The sequence below is a fragment of the Phaenicophaeus curvirostris genome, chromosome 33 (assembly GCF_032191515.1).
Source record: "Phaenicophaeus curvirostris isolate KB17595 chromosome 33, BPBGC_Pcur_1.0, whole genome shotgun sequence".
Classification (NCBI taxonomy): Eukaryota; Metazoa; Chordata; class Aves; order Cuculiformes; family Cuculidae; genus Phaenicophaeus; species Phaenicophaeus curvirostris.
Genome location: NC_091424.1, coordinates 1,596,530 through 1,614,185, shown reverse-complemented (window position 1 = coordinate 1,614,185; position 17,656 = coordinate 1,596,530). Strand labels below are relative to the sequence as shown.

Genomic DNA, 17,656 nt, shown 5'->3' with positions numbered 1-17,656 from the left:
CGGGGCGTGGGAAATAGGTGGGCTGTGTGAACAAGCGGGTCATGGGAACGGGCTGGGTGTGAGAACATAAGGAGCATGGCAATAGCCAGGACATTGGAATATGTGCAGTTTAGGAATGGGTAGGGCACAGGATTGAGCAGTAGAAGAGGCAGATCATAGGAATGGTTTGGGTGTCAGAAATAAGCAGAACTTGTGATGGTGTGATGAGTGCGAATGGGCGGGCTGCTGCACACAGTTGGAGTGTGGGAATTAGTGGGGCATGGAAAGAGGTGGGGCTTAGGATCGGGCAGAGCCTGGGAATAGGTTGGCCTTGGGAACGAGCTGGGTGTTGGAAATAGTCTGGTCTTTGGATCTCTCACCTTATCCCTAACCCTATGGAAAATATCGCTAAGCCTTATCCTAACCGTAATGTCACTAACACGAACCATAAACAGAAGCATAACCATAACCCTAAAACAAATGGCGCTAACATTAACGACCCAAACCGTAAACCTACCCCTATGCAGAAATCTTGATGAAGCAGTAAGAACTCTTCTTTGCATCATAGAAATCAAATTTAATCTATTATGAGAGAGTTAAACTTTACCATAAAATCAACCTAAAATTTAATTCAAGATATTGAATATTCACTTACCAATAAATGAAATATATAGTAGAGTTTGATAATAGAAAGAGGGTTTTGGTAACTGTCTAGAATTTGAGATATTTTAAATCTTTGGTAGCTACCTTTCATTCTTCTGTGCAATGAAAGAGTAAGATTAAATAGCGATGAATAGAAATTTAGAAATTTCAAATTTCAGTTTTCCTCTACCAAATCAACATTTCTCCCTATTTTATGTTGACCATAATGTATTTAATTTTGTTCTCCCTTTCTGCTATAATCTGTAGCAGGGACATCTGACACTATTTTGTTCAATTCTGAAGGTTATGTTCTCAGTTGTTTCTTAAGTGCCACCATAGAATAAAGAAATACATTAGGAATTTTCTGTATTTATTTTTTGCAGGCAGCTTGAGAGACGAATGTACCTCACAGCGTAGAGATGAATGAGCACTATCCATGCAGATATTCTCCTCCTCCCCGTCAGTTTATTTCAACTGCCTCTGGAACGTGCTCAGGTTTTTTACCTTTTGAGGTCCACAGCTTAACTTCACGAAGAACATAGCCAGGAAATGTTTTTCTTACTCTCCTCTCAAATAAATTTTTGGTTTAGGAAGCAAATCTAGGACAACATTCAACGGATATCCAATTGAATACAAGATAAATAGATTTACAGAGGAAGTATTCATACATAAGAAAGAATTTTAGTGATAAGTTCTTAAAATTAGCTGATGGTACTTGCTAAAGATCTATGCATTCACATTCTTACAAGAAACCCAAAACCCCAAACCTACAAATAAAGAAAACCATTCCTAGCATAACTAGTTATCAAACGTCTTTATCAGGGCAAGGGAACAGGCAGAACCCGAGAATGGGTGGGGTGCAGGAACTCGCGGAGCTGAGGTTTGAGCGTGTGAAGAAGCAAGTGATGGGAATTGGCGGTGCGTGGGAAATAGGTGGAGTGTGGGATCAAGCGGGTCACGGGAATGGGCTGGATATGAGACTAGAAGGAGCGTGGCAATAGCCAGGTCGTAGGAATATGTGCAGTGTGGGTATGGGCAGGGCAGAGCATCGAGCAGGGGATGAGATGTAGGGTGGGTTTGGTCGTGGGAAATAAGCAGAACTTGTGATGGCGTGATGAATGGGAATGGGTGGGGTGTTGTACATAGCTGGAGTGTGGGAATTAGTAGGGCATGGAAAGAGGCGGGGCTTGGATCGGGCAGAGCATGGGAAAAGGTGGGGCTTGGGATTGGACAGGGTGTGCAAAATAGTCTGGTCCTTGGAACTCTAACCATAACCCTAACCCTAAGGCTTATAGGAGAAAAGCCCTACACTCCATACTCAGCCCCGCCCATTCCCACCCTCTGCCTATTCCCCATGCTCTGGTCTTGGCCCAGCCGCTTCCCACTCTCCACCTATTTCCCACGTTCCACCACAGCTCCACTCCACCCGTTCCCACCTTCCTCCTATACTCACGCCCTGCCCTTTCCCACGCCATTCCAGCTCCCACACCCCGCACATTCCCACGCGCCACCTATTCCCACTCTCTGCTCATTCCCTGGTCTCGTCTCATCCTGTGCTCCATCCTCTGCCCTTCCCTATCACATGCTCTGCCTCTTTCCCACACTCCGCCTCTTCCAAAGCTCCACCCTATCCAACATCCTGCCCGTTCCCATGCTCTGCCTATTTCATGGACTGGAAAAATTAACAATATATTTCTGTCACAGCAATTGCCTGCATGCCTTATTATATTTTATTCAATTATGTCTGACATCGAATAGGGAGAAATGTGGATCTGGTAGAGATCGAATTTGAAATTTCTAATTTTCTATTAATCTCTATTTAATCTCACTCTTTCATTGCATAAAAGAATGAAAATTAGCAAGCAAAGATTTAAAATATCTCAAACTCTAGACAATTACCAAAAACCACTTTCTATTTTCAAAATCTACTATATGATGGGGAGGAGGAAAACATCTGCAGGGATTATGCTTATTCATATCTGTGTTGTTAGGTACATCATTTGTCTCTCAATCTGCCTGCCAAAAATACATACAGAAAATTCCTAAAGTGTTTCTTTATTCTATGATGGCACTTAAGAAACAACTGAGAACGTAACCTTCTGTATTGTACAAAGTAATGCCAAATTTCGCTGTTACAGAGTATAGGAGAAAGGTGGTATAAAATAAATATATTATGGGCGACAATATATAGGGAAAATTGTCTATCAGGTGGAGGAAAATTCTAATTTGAAATTTCTATATTTCAATTCATTGCTATATATTCTTAATATTTCATTGCAGAAAAGAATGGAAAGTAGCTACCAAAGATTTAAAATATATTGAATTCTAGACAATTACCAAAACCCTCTTTCTCTTATAAAACTCTACTATAGATTTCATTTATTTGTTAATGTATATTCAAAATCTTGAAGAAAATTTTACATGGATCATATGGTAAAGTTTGACCTTTCATAGAAGTATAAATTTGATTTCTATGATGTAAAGAAGAGTTCTTCCTGCTTCCTCAAGATTTCTATGTAGGGGTAGGGTTACAGTTAGGGTCGTTAGGGTTAGGGTCATTACTGTTAGGTTTATAGTTAGGGTTAGTGACATTAGCTTTAAGGTTACTGTTATGGTTCGGTTTGTGATTTGGGTTAGCGACATTAGGGTTAGGATTACGGTTAGTGATATTAGGGTTTGGGTTAAAGTTAAGGTTAGAGTTCCAAAGACAAGACAATTTCCCATACCCAACCCGTTCCCAAACGCCACCTTGTTCCATGCTCTACCCGATCCCACACCCTGACTTTTCCCATGCCCCATTCACTCCCATACTCCAGCTATGTCCAACACCCCGCCCATTCCCGTTCATCACACCATCACAACTTCTGCTTATTTCCCACTCCCGAACCATATCCACACACTGTCTCTTCCCCTACTTGATCCTCTGCCTCACCCATACCCACACTGCACATATTGCTACAACCTGGCTATTGCCACGCTCCTTGTATTCTCACACTAAGCCCGTTCCCATGACCTGCTTCTTCCCACACTCCACCTATTTCCCATGCCTCGCCAATTCCCACCACCTGCTTGCTCGCACGCTCCATCATCAGCCGCGCCTGATCTCGCACCCCACCCATTCCCATGCTCTGCTTTTCCCACGCTCTGCCAATTCCCAAACCCCACCCATTCCCATGCTCTGCCTGTACCTACGCCCCACCAGTTCCCATGCTCTGACTGTTCCCACGCCCTGTAGTTTCCCATACCCCACCCATTCCCGCACTCTTCCTCTTCCCACTCCCTGCCCGTTCCCACGCCCCAACAATTACCACGCCCTGTCTGTTCCCATGCCCCACCCATTCCCATGCTCTGACTGTTCCCACACCCTTCCCATTCCCAAGCCCCACCCTTTCCCACGCTCTACCTTTTCCCACGCCCTGCCCGTTCCCAAGCCCCGCCTATTTCCCACACCCTGCCCAGAGCGTGAACATGGGAGGGGCACGGGGAAATTTAGACAGTAGCCTCATGGAATCAAACACAGAGATCAATGTGATCAGCGAGTGTTCAATTGATTGAGCTTAGCTCTTTCTTATAAACCCTTTTTGGTCCCATTCCTGGGTGCCCACGAGGGTATCTCCAGTGTATTCTTGGTTAAAGGTAGCTGTCCATAAAGCTATTACTAACATAGAATTTGCTAAAATACTGCGCATGCTAAGAAACCAAGTTACATTCAAATAAACTATGTTGATAGTTCTCTTGAAGTGTTTCTCTTTCAGCTGGTGCTTGTTCCCACCCAACGAGCTCTTGTCTTCCTTTCAGCTGGCCTTTGTTGATCTTTCAACTCTGTGTTTCAAGGCTTTGATAGAATTGCTCAGTCCCACAGCATCCAGGCCATCTTCTCTGTCCAACGTTGCCACAGGAAAAGACAGAGTGTGGGAATGGGTGGGGCATGAGAAGGGGCAGGGTGTGGGAAGAGTCAGAGCGTGGGAATGGGTGGGGTGCGGGAATGGGCGGGGCTGAGGTTGGAGCGTGGGAAAAAGCAGATGATGGGAATGGGCAGGGCGTGGGAAATAGGAAGAGAGTGGGAACAAGCGGGTGATGGGAAAGTGTTCGGTGTGAGACTAGAAGGAGCGTGGCAATAGCCAGGTCGTAGGAATATGTGCAGTGTGGGTATGGGTGGGGCAGGGGATGGAAGAGGGGAAGAGGCAGAGCGTGGGAACTGTTCGGGCATGGAAAATAAGCTGAACATAGGATGGTGTGATGAATGGGAATGGGTGGGGTGTTGGACATAGCTGGAGTGTGGGAATTAGTGGGGCATGGAAAGAGGCGGGGCTAAGGATCGGGCAAAGCATGGGATAAGGTGGGGCTTTGGAACGGGCTGGGTGTGGGAAATAGTCTGGTCTTTGGAACTCTAACCTTAACCCTAACCCTAAGGCTGATATCCCTAATCATAATCCGAACCCTAATGTCACTAATCCAAACCATAAACGGAACGACAACCGTATCCTTAAACCCAATGTCACTAACCCTAACCATCACCCTGACCCTAACGCCCCTAACCATAACCCTACCCTTACGTAGAAAACTTGAGGAAGCTGTAAGAGCTCTTCTTTACATCATAGAAATCAAATTTAATCTATTATGAAAGGCCTAAAATTTACCAAACAATCCATCTAAAATTTTTTGCAAGATTTTGAATAGTCATTTACCAAACAATGAAATAGATAGTAGAGTTTGATAGAAGAAAGAGGTTTTTTGTAATTGTCTAGAATTTGAGATTATTATATCTTTGGTAGGTACTTTTCATTCTTTTATGCAATGGAGGAGTAAGATTAAATAGTAATGAATAGAAATCTAGAAATTTTAAATTAGAATTTTCCTTCACCACACCGACATTTCTCCCTATTTATTGTCGCCCACAATGTATTTATTTTATAAACCCTTTCTCCTATATTCTATAGGAGGGACATCTGACACTCTTTTGTACAATTCAGAAGGTTATGTTCTCAGTCGTTTCTTAAGTGCCACCACAGAATATAGAAATACATCAGAAATTTTCTGTATTTTTTTTGGCAGTCAGCTTGAGGGACAAATTATGTACCTCACAAGATAGAGATGAATAAGCATAATCCAGGCAGATGTTTTCTTCCTCCTCATCAGTTTATTTCAACTGCCTCTGGAACATGCTCCATTTTTTGGCCTTTTGAGGTCCACAGCTTAACTTAAAGAAGAACATAGCCAGGAAATGTTCTGTTTACTCTCCTCTCAAATAAAGACTCTTTTTTGGAAGCAAATATAGGTCAACTTTCAACGGATATCCAATTGAATACAAGAGAACTAGTTCTTGAAAGCAAGTGTTGATACATAAGAAAATTTTAGTGGTAAGTTCTTAAAATGAGCTGATGGTTCTTCCTTAAGATCTATGCATTTCTATTCTATGCATTTACAACTCTATTAGTCACCAATGATTTATCAGAAGCTATGTTTTTGAGATCATTAAATTCACCCGTTTTCTCCTCTCCAGAGTGTGCCAGAGCAGTTCCAGGACACAGATGATGAGTGGTGAAGTAAGAAATCCTAGTCTTTAAGTCGCAGACCAAGCTCATATATGTTCACATCTCACAAAAGAGACATATTCTGAAAAATTTCTCTAGTACCTTGCAAAGTGGAGAATACTCTGCCAAACCCTGTGTCAGTTACTCTTACACTCTGGCAACACTAAATAAAAAGAATCATGCTGTCTCATTTGCACCTTCAGGTGGGAATTGGCAGGGTGTGGGAATCCAGAAATTTCAAACGGAAATTTCAACTTACAATTTTCCTCCCCCCAATTGACATAGAAATTTCTAAATTTCTATTCATTGCTATTTAATCTTACTCTTTCATTGCATAAAAGAATGAAAAGTCGCTACAAAATATTTAAAATACCTCAAATTCTAGACAATTACCAAAACCCACGTTCTGTTATCAAAATCTACTATCATCTAGATGATGGGGAGGAGGAAAACATCTGCATGGATTATGCTTATTCATCTCTATCTTGTGAGGTACATCATTTGTCTCTCAAGCTACCTGCCAAAAATAAAGACAGAAAATTCCTTATATTTTTCTTTATTCTATGGTGGCACTTAAGATACAACTGAGAACATAACCTTCTGAATTGTACAAAATAGTGCCAGATGTCCCTGCTACACTTTAGAGGAGAAAGGTGGGACAAAAATAAATACGTTATGGGTGACAATAAATAGGGAGCAATGTCGATATGGTGGAGGAAAATTCTGATTTTAAATTTCTAAATTTGTATTCATCACTATTTAATCTTACTCTTCCATTGCATAAAAGAATGAAAAGTGTCTACCAAAGATTTAAAATATCTTAAATTCTAGGCAATTGCCAAACCCCTATTTCTATTAACCAACTCTACTATATATTTCATTTATTGGTAAGTGAATATTCAAAAATCTTGAAGAAAATTTTAGAAGGATTTTATGGTAAAATTTGACCTTCATAAAGGTATAAATTTGATTTCTATGATGTAAAGAAGAGTTCTTACAGCTTCCTCAAGATTTCTACTTAGGGGTTGGGTTACGGTTAGGGACATTCCGTTTGGGTCATTAGGGTTAGATTGATGGTTAGTGTTACCGACATTAGGTTTAGGGCTACAGTTATGGTTCAGTTTATGATTTGGGTTAGCGACATTAGGGTTAGGATTAGGGTTAGTGATATTAGGGTTAAGGTTAGATTTCCAAAGACCCGGCTACTTCCAGGGCCCAACCCGTTCCCAAACCCCAGCTTTTTCCCATGCTCTGCCCCATCCGCAGCCCCTACTTTTTCCATGCCCCACTAATTCCAAAACTCCAGCCATGTCCAACACCCCACCCATTCCCGTTCATCAAACCATCATAAGTTCTCCTTATTTCCCATTCCCGAACCATTCCCACGCTCTGTCTCTTCCCCTCCTCAATCCCCTGCCTCACCCATACCAACACTGCACATATTCCTGCCACCTGGCTATTGTCACGCTCCTTCTAGTCTCACACTAAGCCCGTTCCCATGACCTGCTTCTTCCCACACTCCACCTATTTCCCACGCCTCGCCAATTCCCACCACCTGCTTGCTCCCATGCTCCATCATCAGCCGTGCCTGATCTGGCACCTCACCCATTCCCATGCTCTGCTTTTCCCACGCTCTGCCAATTCCCAAACCCCACCCATTCCCATGCTCTGCCTCTACCTACGCCCCACCAGTTCCCATGCTCTGACTGTTCCCACACCCTGCCCATTCCCAAGCCCCACCCTTTCCCACGCTCTACCTTTTCCCACGCCCTGCCCGTTCCCAAGCCCCGCCTATTTCCCACACCCTACCCAGAGCGTGAACATGGGAGGGGCACGGGGAAATTTAGACAGTAGCGTCATGGAATCAAACACAGAGATCAAGATGATCAGCGAGTGTTCAATTGATTGAGCATAGCTGTTTCTTTATAAACCCTTTTTGGTCCCATTCCTGGGTGCCCACGAGGGTATCTCCAGTGTATTCTTGGTTAAAGGTAGCTGTCCATAAAGCTATTACTAACATAGAATTTGCAAAAATACTGCGCATGCTAAGAAACCAAGTTACATTCAAATAAACTATGTTGATAGTTCTCTTGAATTGTTTTTCTTTCAGCTAGTGCTTGTTCCCACCCAACTAGCTCTTGTATTCCTTTCAGCTGGCCTTTGTTTATCTTTCAACTCTCTGTTTCAAGGCTTTGATAGAATTGCTCTGTCCCACAGCATCCAGGCCATCTTCTCTGTACAACGTTGCCACAGGAAAAGACAGAGTGTGGGAATGGGTGGGGCATGAGAAGGGGCAGGGTGTGGGAAGAGTCAGAGCATGGGAATGGGTGGGGTGCGGGAATGGGCGGGGCTGAGGTTGGAGCGTGGGAAAAAGCAGATGATGGGAATGGGCAGGGCGTGGGAAATAGGAAGAGAGTGGGAACAAGCGGGTGATGGGAAAGGGTTCGGTGTGAGACTAGAAGGAGCGTGGCAATAGGCAGGTCGTAGGAATATGTGCAGTGTGGGTATGGGTGGGGCAGGGGATGGAAGAGGGGAAGAGGCAGAGCGTGGGAACTGTTCGGGCATGGAAAATAAGCTGAACATAGGATGGTGTGATGAATGGGAATGGGTGGGGTGTTGGACATAGCTGGAGTGTGGGAATTAGTGGGGCATGGAAAGAGGCGGGGCTAAGGATCGGGCAAAGCATGGGATAAGGTGGGGCTTTGGAACGAGCTGGGCATGGAAAATAGAAGAAAGCATATGCATGTATTATGCTTATTCATCTCTATGTTGTGAGGTACATCATTTGTCTCTCCAGCTGACTGATGAAAAATTCTAATGTATTTCTCTATTCTGTGGTGGCACTTAAGAAACAACTGAGAACATATCCTTCTGAATTGTACAAAATAGTGTCAGATGTCCCTCCTACAGAATATTGGAGATACGGTTTATAAAATAAATACATTGTGGGCGACAATTAATAGGGAGAAATGTCGGTGTGGTGGAGGAAAATTCTAATTTAAAATTTCTAGATTTCTATTCATTACTATTTAATCTTATTCCTCCATTGCATAAAAGAATGAAAAGTACCTACCAAACTATTGTAATCTCAAATTCTAGACAATTACCAAAAACCTCTTCCTTCTATCAAACTCTACTAAATATTTCAATTTTTGGTAAATGAATATTCAAAATCCTGAAAAAAATTTTAGATGGCTTGTTTGGTAAATTTTAACCCTTTCTTACTAGATTAAATTTGATTTCTATGGTGTAAAGAAAAGTTATTTATGCTTCCTCAAGTTTTTTACATAGGGGTAGGGTTATGGTTAGGGGCATTAGGGTGATGGTTCAGGTTAGTGACATTGGCTTTAAGGTTGGGGTTGTGGTTCGGTTTCTGGTTTGGGTTAGCGACATTAAAGTTAGGATTACGATTAGCGATATTAGTCTTAGGGTTAGGGTTAAGGTTAGAGTTCCAAAGACCAGACTATTTCCCACACCCAGCCCGTTCCAAATCCCCACCTTATCCCATGCTTTGCCCGATCCTTAGCCTCGCCTCTTTCCATGCCCCACTAATTCCCACACTCCAGCTATGTCCAACACCCCACCCATTCCCATTCATCACACCATCCTAAGTTTGGCCATTTCCCTCTGGAACACACATCTCTTATGTGGAATGTGCTGCCCAGGTTTTCTTTGTTGTCTTCTTGTTTGGTGCAGAGTTATCTCTTCTCACCATCATGTCCTATGACCGCTACATTGCCATCTGCAAATCCCTGCACTATGGGACCCTCCTGGGCACCAGAGCTTGTATCCACATGGCAGCAGCTGCCTGGGGCGCTGGGTTTCTCACTGCTCTGGTGAACATGGCCAGTACATTTTCCCTGCCCTTCTGCGAGGGCAATGATATGGACCCGTTCTTCTGTGAAGTTCCCCAGATCATCAAGCTCTCCTGCTAAAAATCCTACGTCAGGGAAGATGGGTTTATTGTATTTAGTGCCTGTTTATTTTTTAGCTGTTTTGTTTTTATTGTGGTGCCCTATGTGCAGATCTTCAGGGCTGTGCTGAGGATCCACTCGGAGCAGGGGTGGCACAAAGCCTTTTCCACGTGCCTCCCTCACCTGGCTGTGGTCTCCCTTTTTATCAGCACTGGCTTGATTGCCTGTCTGAAGCCCCCCTCTATCTCTTGTCTATAACTGAACCTTGTGGTGTCATTTCTGTACTCAGTGGTGCCTCCAGCACTGAACCCTCTTATCTACAGCTTCAGGAATCAGCAGCTCAAGGATGCAGTTTTGAAACTGGTAACTGGATGTTCTATCAAGCAATAAATTTCCCATTTCTTCTGCATAGCAATTATAATGTAACTCATTGTATGTCCAGCCTGTCATCTGTATTTAATGTTGAACCCCCTGAGCTCCATTTGGAGCACCAGAAATCACTGTCATAGTTTAACTCGAGCAACAGCTCAGTTCCACACAGCCACTCTGTCTTTCCCCCATGGTGTGATGGGGTAGAGGATTGGAAGGGAAAAGTGATGAAAAGCATGAGTTGAGACAAAAGCATTTTAATTGGTAAAGCAAGACTGTGTTTGCAAGCAAAGCACATCGAGGGATTCATTCACTATGTCCAGTTGGCAGGAAGGTGTTTAGCGCTCTCCGGGACAGCAGGGCTCCATCAGCAGTAACAGTTTCGTAGAAAGGCAAAAATCATCATTCTGAATATCTTCAATTTCTTCTTTTTAATCCAACTTTAATTGCCAAGTGTTGCATCCTATGTTACAGAAAGTACTTTTGGTCAGTTAGGGTCAGCTGTTCCAGCAGTGTCCCCTTGTAGCTTCTTGTGCACCCTGAGTCCACTCCCTGGTGGAGCTGTGTGAGGAGCAGAAAAAAAGCTTGATGCTTTGTAAGGCTTGTTCATAAGAGAGCTGGGGTTGTTTAGCCTGGAGAAGAGGAGGCTGAGGGGTGACCTCATTGCTCTCTACAACTACCTGAAAGGAGGTTGTAGAGAGGAGGGTGCTGGCCTCTTCTCCCAAGTGACAGGGGACAGGACAAGAGGGAATGGCCTCAAGCTCCGCCAGGGGAGGTTTAGGCTGGACGTTAGGAAAAAATTCTTTACAGAAAGGGTCATTGGGCACTGGAACAGGCTGCCCAGGGAGGTGGTTGAGTCACCTTCCCTGGAGGTGTTTAAGGCACGGGTGGATGAGGTGCTGAGGGATATGGTTTAGTGTTTGATAGGAACGGTTGGACTCGATGATCCGGTGGGTCTCTTCCAACCTCGTTATTCTGTGATTCTGTGATTCTGTGATAATGAAAACCTCCCTGGGTCACAGACAGCACAAAGCCAAACCTCAGACCCATTCTGGCCATGGTGAAGAATGTTAACTCAACCCAAATAAACCAGCCCAATAAGCCAAATGACTTCTCATCCCCATCACACACATGGTCACCAGTGACACCGCAAGCACCACCTCAGGCCAGGCTCCTTCTCCAGCCCTGTTCCTCACTCAGCCTGTTCCTGGTCCGAGACCTTCTCAGCCACCAGGGACATCCCGAGGCACCAGCACAAACCAGGGTTTTGCTCCTGCCTTGCCACCTCCTTGGGATGCTGAGACATCAAACACACCCTCACAAGCAAAGGGGCTGCTCCTCTGATCAAACCTTCTCAGCACTTCTGGCCTCAGAAGCACCTGCACAGCCCAAGGCAGCCTGTGCCCTGTCACCCAAAAGGCAAAAAGGCCAAGCCCTGACCCCCATTGTAGCTTTGGCTACAATGACACTGGTGTCATCAACATTCTCACATTGCCAAGTCACATTTGCAGCAGTTATTCCGTGTTATTCCATGTAATTCCAAATGAAGGCTGGTAGAGTTATGTGAGATGCCAAGGTTCTCACACAGCTCCAAGGAGTTGTAAAGAGGGGGGTCATAAAAGGGTCAAGTCATAAAAGAGGCAGCTTATGGCTTATATAAGAGTCAGGTCATACAAGATTCAGGTCATAGGAGCTGGGTCACAGTAATATTGGGTCATAGACTTGATAGTCACAGAAGTGCCAGGTAAGAAAAAGGACATAGACGTCTCTGGACACAGAAGGCTCCAGACATAAAAGAGTCTCAGTCTCTGGACTGGACAGGCAAACACTCTCCTGGGAGGAAAAATGGTTGGGTGGCCAGGCCCCGAGAGTGGTGGGAAATGGATTAAACTCCATCTGAAGGCCACGTCCAAGTGGTGTCCCCAGGGCTCGGTGTTCGGTCCAGCCCTGTTTAATGTCTTTAGCAACGACCTGGATGAAGGCATCGAGTGCACCCTTAGCAAGTTTGCAGATGACACTAAGCTGGGTGGAAGTGTCGATCTGCTGGAGGGTCAGGAGGCTCCAAAGGGATCTGAACAGGCTGGACCGCTGGGCTGAGACCAACGGGATGAGGTTTAACAAGGCCAAATGCCAGGTCCTGCACTTGGGGCACAACCCTGAGCAGCTACAGACTAGAAGTCTGTCTGGAAAGCTGCCTGGAGGAAAAGGACCTGGGGGTGTTTGTTGACAGTGACTAAAAGTGAGCCAGCAGTGGCCCAGGTGGCCAAGAAGGCCAATGGCATCTTGGCTTGGATCAGAAACGGTGTGACCAGCAGGTCCAGGGAGGTTCTTCTCCCTCTGTACTCGGCACTGGTGAGACCACTTCTCGAATACTGTGTTCAGTTCTGGGCCCCTCACCACAAGAAGGATGTTGAGGCTCTGGAGCAAGTCCAGAGAAGAGCAACGAAGCTAGTGAAGGGCCTGGAGTACAAGTTTTACAATGAGCAGCTGAGGGAACTGGGGTTGTTTAGCGTGGAGAAGAGGAGGCTGAGGGGAGACCTCATTGCTCTCTACAACTACCTGAAAGGGGGTTGTGCAGAGGAGGGAGCTGGGCTCTTCTCCCAAGTGACAGGGGACAGGACGAGAGGGAATGACCTCAAGATCCACCAGGGGAGGTTCAGTCTTGACATCAGGAAAAAATATTTTTCACGTAAAGAGTCATTGGGTACTGGCAGAGACTACCCAGGGAGGGGGTTGAGTCACCTTCCCTGGAGGTGTTGAAGGGACAGGTGGATGAGGTTCTGAGGGACATGGTTTAGTGATTGATGGTAATGGTTGGACTCGATGGTACCATGGGTCTTTTCCAACTTGTTGATTCTGTGAAAAGGGACCCAGTAACCCCCCCAAACCCCCAGTAGGGACCAAGCACACCCACCACCATCACCACCAAGCCCCCCAAAGGGACACAGGGACCCCCACACCCCTCAAATTCCCCTAAAGGGATCTAGGACTCCCTGAGTCTGTCCTAAAAGAACCCAGGAAACCCTAAAACCCGAACCAAGACTCCCCCAAATCCCCCAAGAAAGAATACAGGACACCCCCAAATGGGACCTGGGACTCCCCCAAACCCCCCAAAATGGATCCAAGACCCACCAAACCTCCCAAAAGAAACCCAGGTGCCCTCCAAATCCCCCAAAAGGGACTCAAGACCCCTAAACCCTCCCCCTCGGAAAGGGGTTCAGGACTCCCCCAAACCCTCAAATAGGATCCAGGAACCCCAATTCACACAATGGGACTCAGGACCTCCAAAACCCACCCCCTGAAAATGGACCCTCGAGCCCCCAAACCACCTAAAATTGAATTCAAGACCCCACAAAGTCCCCCAAAATGTGAACTAGGACCCTCCCAGCCTCCTCTGAAATATAGCCATGTACCCCCAAACCCCTTCAAAAGGGACACAGGACCCCCCAAAACTCCCCCAAAAGGGAACCAAGACCCCCCAATATGCCCACAAATGGCATCCAGGACTGCCCCCCGCACACCCCCAGAAGGGACCCAGGACCCCCCACAACTCCCCCAAACCCCTTTAAACCCCTCAAAAAGGACCTGTGACCCACCCCAAAACCAGACACAGAACCCCCCTAAACCCCACAAATTTACCCTGAAACCAGCCAACCCTTCCAAACTGGATTCAGGACTCCCCCAACCCCCCCAAGAGGGACACAGGACCCTCCCCAAACTTCAAAAAGAGACCCAGGAACCCCCCTCAAATCCCTGAAACGGAATAAGGACCTTCCCAACTCTCCAAGAAGGACCCAGGGCCCCTCCTAAATCCCCCTAAAAGGGACCCAGGACCCCCCAAACACCCCCAAAAGACCGAGGACCTCCACAACCCCTCTCTAAAGGGACCCAAGACCCCCCCCCAAAAATCCCCAAAAGTGAGCTGAGACACTCTGAATTTCCCCCAAAAGAGACCCACAGACACCCAAAAGGGACTCAAGACTCCCACAAACCACCCAAATGCGATCCAGGACCCCCTGAAGTCCCCAAATGGGATCCAGTGCCCACCAGACACCCCCTAAAGTGATCCACTACTGCTCCTTAAACCCCTAGAAGGGATCTGGGACACCCTGAATTCCCTCAAGAGAGATTCAAAGCCCCCTAAAAGGGATCCAGGAGCCCCCTTAAACTTCAACAGAGGGAATCAAGACAAACCCAAACCCCCTAGAAAGGACCCAGGACCCCCCAAAATCCCTCCAAATGGGATCCAGGACCACCCCTCACAAACTGCCAAAAGGGACCAAGAACCCCAACAAACCCCCACAAAGCTGGAGAAAGAGAGAAAGTTGAGGGAAGAGAGAAGGCTGTTGTGGTGGACCCCGTCAAAGGCTTTACAGAAGTCCATGTAGACCAAATCCTTTAGTATAAATGAGTGCAATAGTCATATTTTTCAACACCCAAACATAATGCAAACCACCAGCAGTGGTGACATGATGCAAACCACAGGCAGACTGACCAAGCTCAGAGCACTCAGGCTTTACAGCAGGGTGATGGGTGTGTGTGGAAGTTGAGAGAGAACATCTCTGGGAGATGAAGCACTGGTGCCTGGCAGTACTGCCCTGTTAGGATTTTTTTCCTCTCCACCCATGCCCACAGGAACTGTCCCTGCAGCTCCAAAAATGCCTTGGAGGAAATATATCAGGAAACAAGAGGTGTTGATTATCCCTTTGTATTATTTAAACATGCAGAGAGCACAGCTCCTCATTTACACAGCCAAACAGTAAGAAAATAGAAGACGACAGTCAATTAAAAACAGAATGACAAGATTCTCGGTATTAAAACAACAGCAACACCACCAACACATAGAGAAGCCAGTCTGGGCCTGCCATGAGTTGTATAACTGCTATGAAGAATATGATGAGAAGTTCATTGCTTAAGAGATTGATCCAGCTATCAGTTTCCACACTGCATCCTTGAGCTGCTGGTTCCTAAAACTGTAGATGAGGGGATTCAATGTTGGAGGCACCACTGAGTACAGAACTGACACCACAAGGTCCAGGGATGGAGTGGAGATGTAGGGGGGTTTCATGTAGGCAGACACTGCAGTGCTTATAAACAGGGAGACCACAGCCAGATGAGGGAGACAAGTGGAAAAGGCTTTGTGCCGTCCCTGCTCAGAAGGGATCCTCAACACAGCCCTGAAGATCTGCACATAAGACACCACAATGAAAACAAAACAGCCCAATGCTCCTAAGATACTGACCATAAGAAGTCCAGCTTCCCTGAGGTAGGAGTGTGAGCAGGAGAGTTTGAGGATCTGAGGGATTTCACAGAAGAACTGTTCCACAGCATTGCCCTGGCACAGGGGCAGGGAAAATGTATTGGCCGTGTGCAGCAGAGCATTGAGAAACGCAGCACCCCAGGCAGCTGCTGTCATGTGGACACAAGCTCTGGTGCCCAGGAGGGTCCCGTAGTGCAGGGGTTTGCAGATGGCAACGTAGCGGTCGTAGGACATGAGAGTCAGAAGAGAATATTCAGCACCAAATAAGAAAACCACAAAGAAGACTTGGGCAACACATCCTGAGTAGGAGATGGCCCTTGTATCCCAAAGGGAATTATTCATGGATTTAAGGACAGTGGTAGAGGTGGATCCCAGATCAAGGAGGGAGAGATTGAGGAGGAAGAAATACATGGGGGTGTGGAGGTGGTGGTCACAGGCGATGGTGATGATGATGAGGCCGTTGCCCAGGAGGGCAGCCAGGTAGATGCCCAGGAAGAGCCAGAAGTGCAAGAGCTGCAGCTCCCGTGTGTCTGCGAATGCCAGGAGGAACTGGGTGATGGGGCTGCTGTTGGACATCTGCTGCCATGTGAAGCACTGAACAAAAAGAAAATTACAGTAATAAGTTAGGGGGGACTTCTTTGAGTAAAATCAAAGCCATTTCTCACACTTCACCCTTGCCACTGTTTTTCAGTTTCTCTCAGCCCTTCTTTCAGCTCTGTGCCTGGAACCCTGCTTGGTGCTGGCTGAATGTGCCGGAGGACCAAATCCTCAGCCAACTAGCTGTGAGGAGTCAGCCCTGCAGAGGGATCCACCTCACACCACCTAATATCTCACCCTTTCCTAAAGTCTCAGCCCCCACTTTCAGCCCAGAACACACACGGCTCATTTCAGAAACAAAACAGCATTTTCTCTCTAGTTGCATCTCTGCTCATCTCAAGGGGCCTTCACGTAGCACAAAGATGTGATAAGGCAGGTTTGCATCCTGGAGAGAAGTTCACAGCTTGGAAGGACACCTCAAAAACAGCCATGTGTCCTCATCATGCCATTTATTGAAGGGACATTCAGCTCCTTCCCCAGACCCACTGACTACATTGCCCAGTGTCTCACAGCTCAGAGCAAAGCTGGGACACAGGTTCCCATGGACACAACTGCAAGAATAGAGCAACCAGTTCAGAGGGTGAGTCTGCAGCTGAAACTCCCATCCCCAGAGAGCCTGGCAGCAAGAACCAGAGAACAACAGCAAGAACAGAGACCAGGGGATAAACAGGGACAAAGAGAGTGAGGGTCTGCCTGTGGGAGGCCTGAGCAGAGGCAGCCAGGCACACAGACAGCGCTCCCCTTCCCCAGCTGTGCTCATCCCCTCCCAGACACCAATCTTGCTGGGCAGTTGTTCTCAGCCCCTGGGCTCTGGAGAGGGAACTGGAGCTGAGGCTGCAGAGGAGGAGGCTCAGCCTTGGAGCCCAGAGCCCTGAGGGCAGAGGCTTTGCACTCCCTTACACAAACCTGCCTGTTTACAGGTCACTGCCTGGGAACGGGTTCCTGTTTGCAGGGGGAAAAGGGCTAAAAAACCTGATTAGTTCAGCAGAGGTGAGGCTGGTGCTGTCCATAGGCAGAGAAGTTACTGAAGGCATTTTACTATGGTCTTGACTGACCTAAAGCTCACTCAGAGCTGCAGTCCAGGAATCTCAGGCACTGATTAAACACGGAGTGCTCAATTTATACTTTTGCTTTTCTCTCACCCCCCTTACTCCCCTGGAAAAAGGAAAAAGAAAACACAGTCACAGGGAAGATCCTTACCTTTATAGCAATCCTTGCCTTGACCTTCTCCTTGAGACATCCATTTGGAAATATTCTAGGAGTGACCCAGAGCTCTTCGAAGCAGAATGATTCTGCCTTGCTGTGAGTTTCTCCTTCCACTGACAGTTTCTCCCCACCTCACCAGGATCAACTGCCCTGGC

At 46.4% G+C, this 17,656-nt stretch overlaps 1 protein-coding gene and 1 pseudogene across 1 annotated transcript; one reads left to right on the top strand and one right to left on the bottom strand.

Moving 5' to 3' along the window:
• The first annotated feature begins 1,469 nt into the window (after positions 1-1,469).
• On the top strand, positions 1,470-10,459 carry LOC138732514 (olfactory receptor 14A16-like; annotated as a pseudogene).
• A 4,891-nt stretch (positions 10,460-15,350) lies between these two features.
• On the bottom strand, positions 15,351-16,274 carry LOC138732513 (olfactory receptor 14A16-like). Its single transcript, XM_069879115.1, has one exon. It carries the CDS (start codon positions 16,272-16,274, stop codon positions 15,351-15,353), a length of 924 nt encoding a protein of 307 aa, XP_069735216.1.
• Positions 16,275-17,656: the final 1,382 nt, after the last annotated feature.

Bases quoted from the DNA above. Each gene is read 5' to 3' on its own strand.
- LOC138732513 (XM_069879115.1), bottom strand. From the start codon at position 16,274: ATGTCCAACAGCAGCCCCATCACCCAGTTCCTCCTGGCATTCGCAGAC.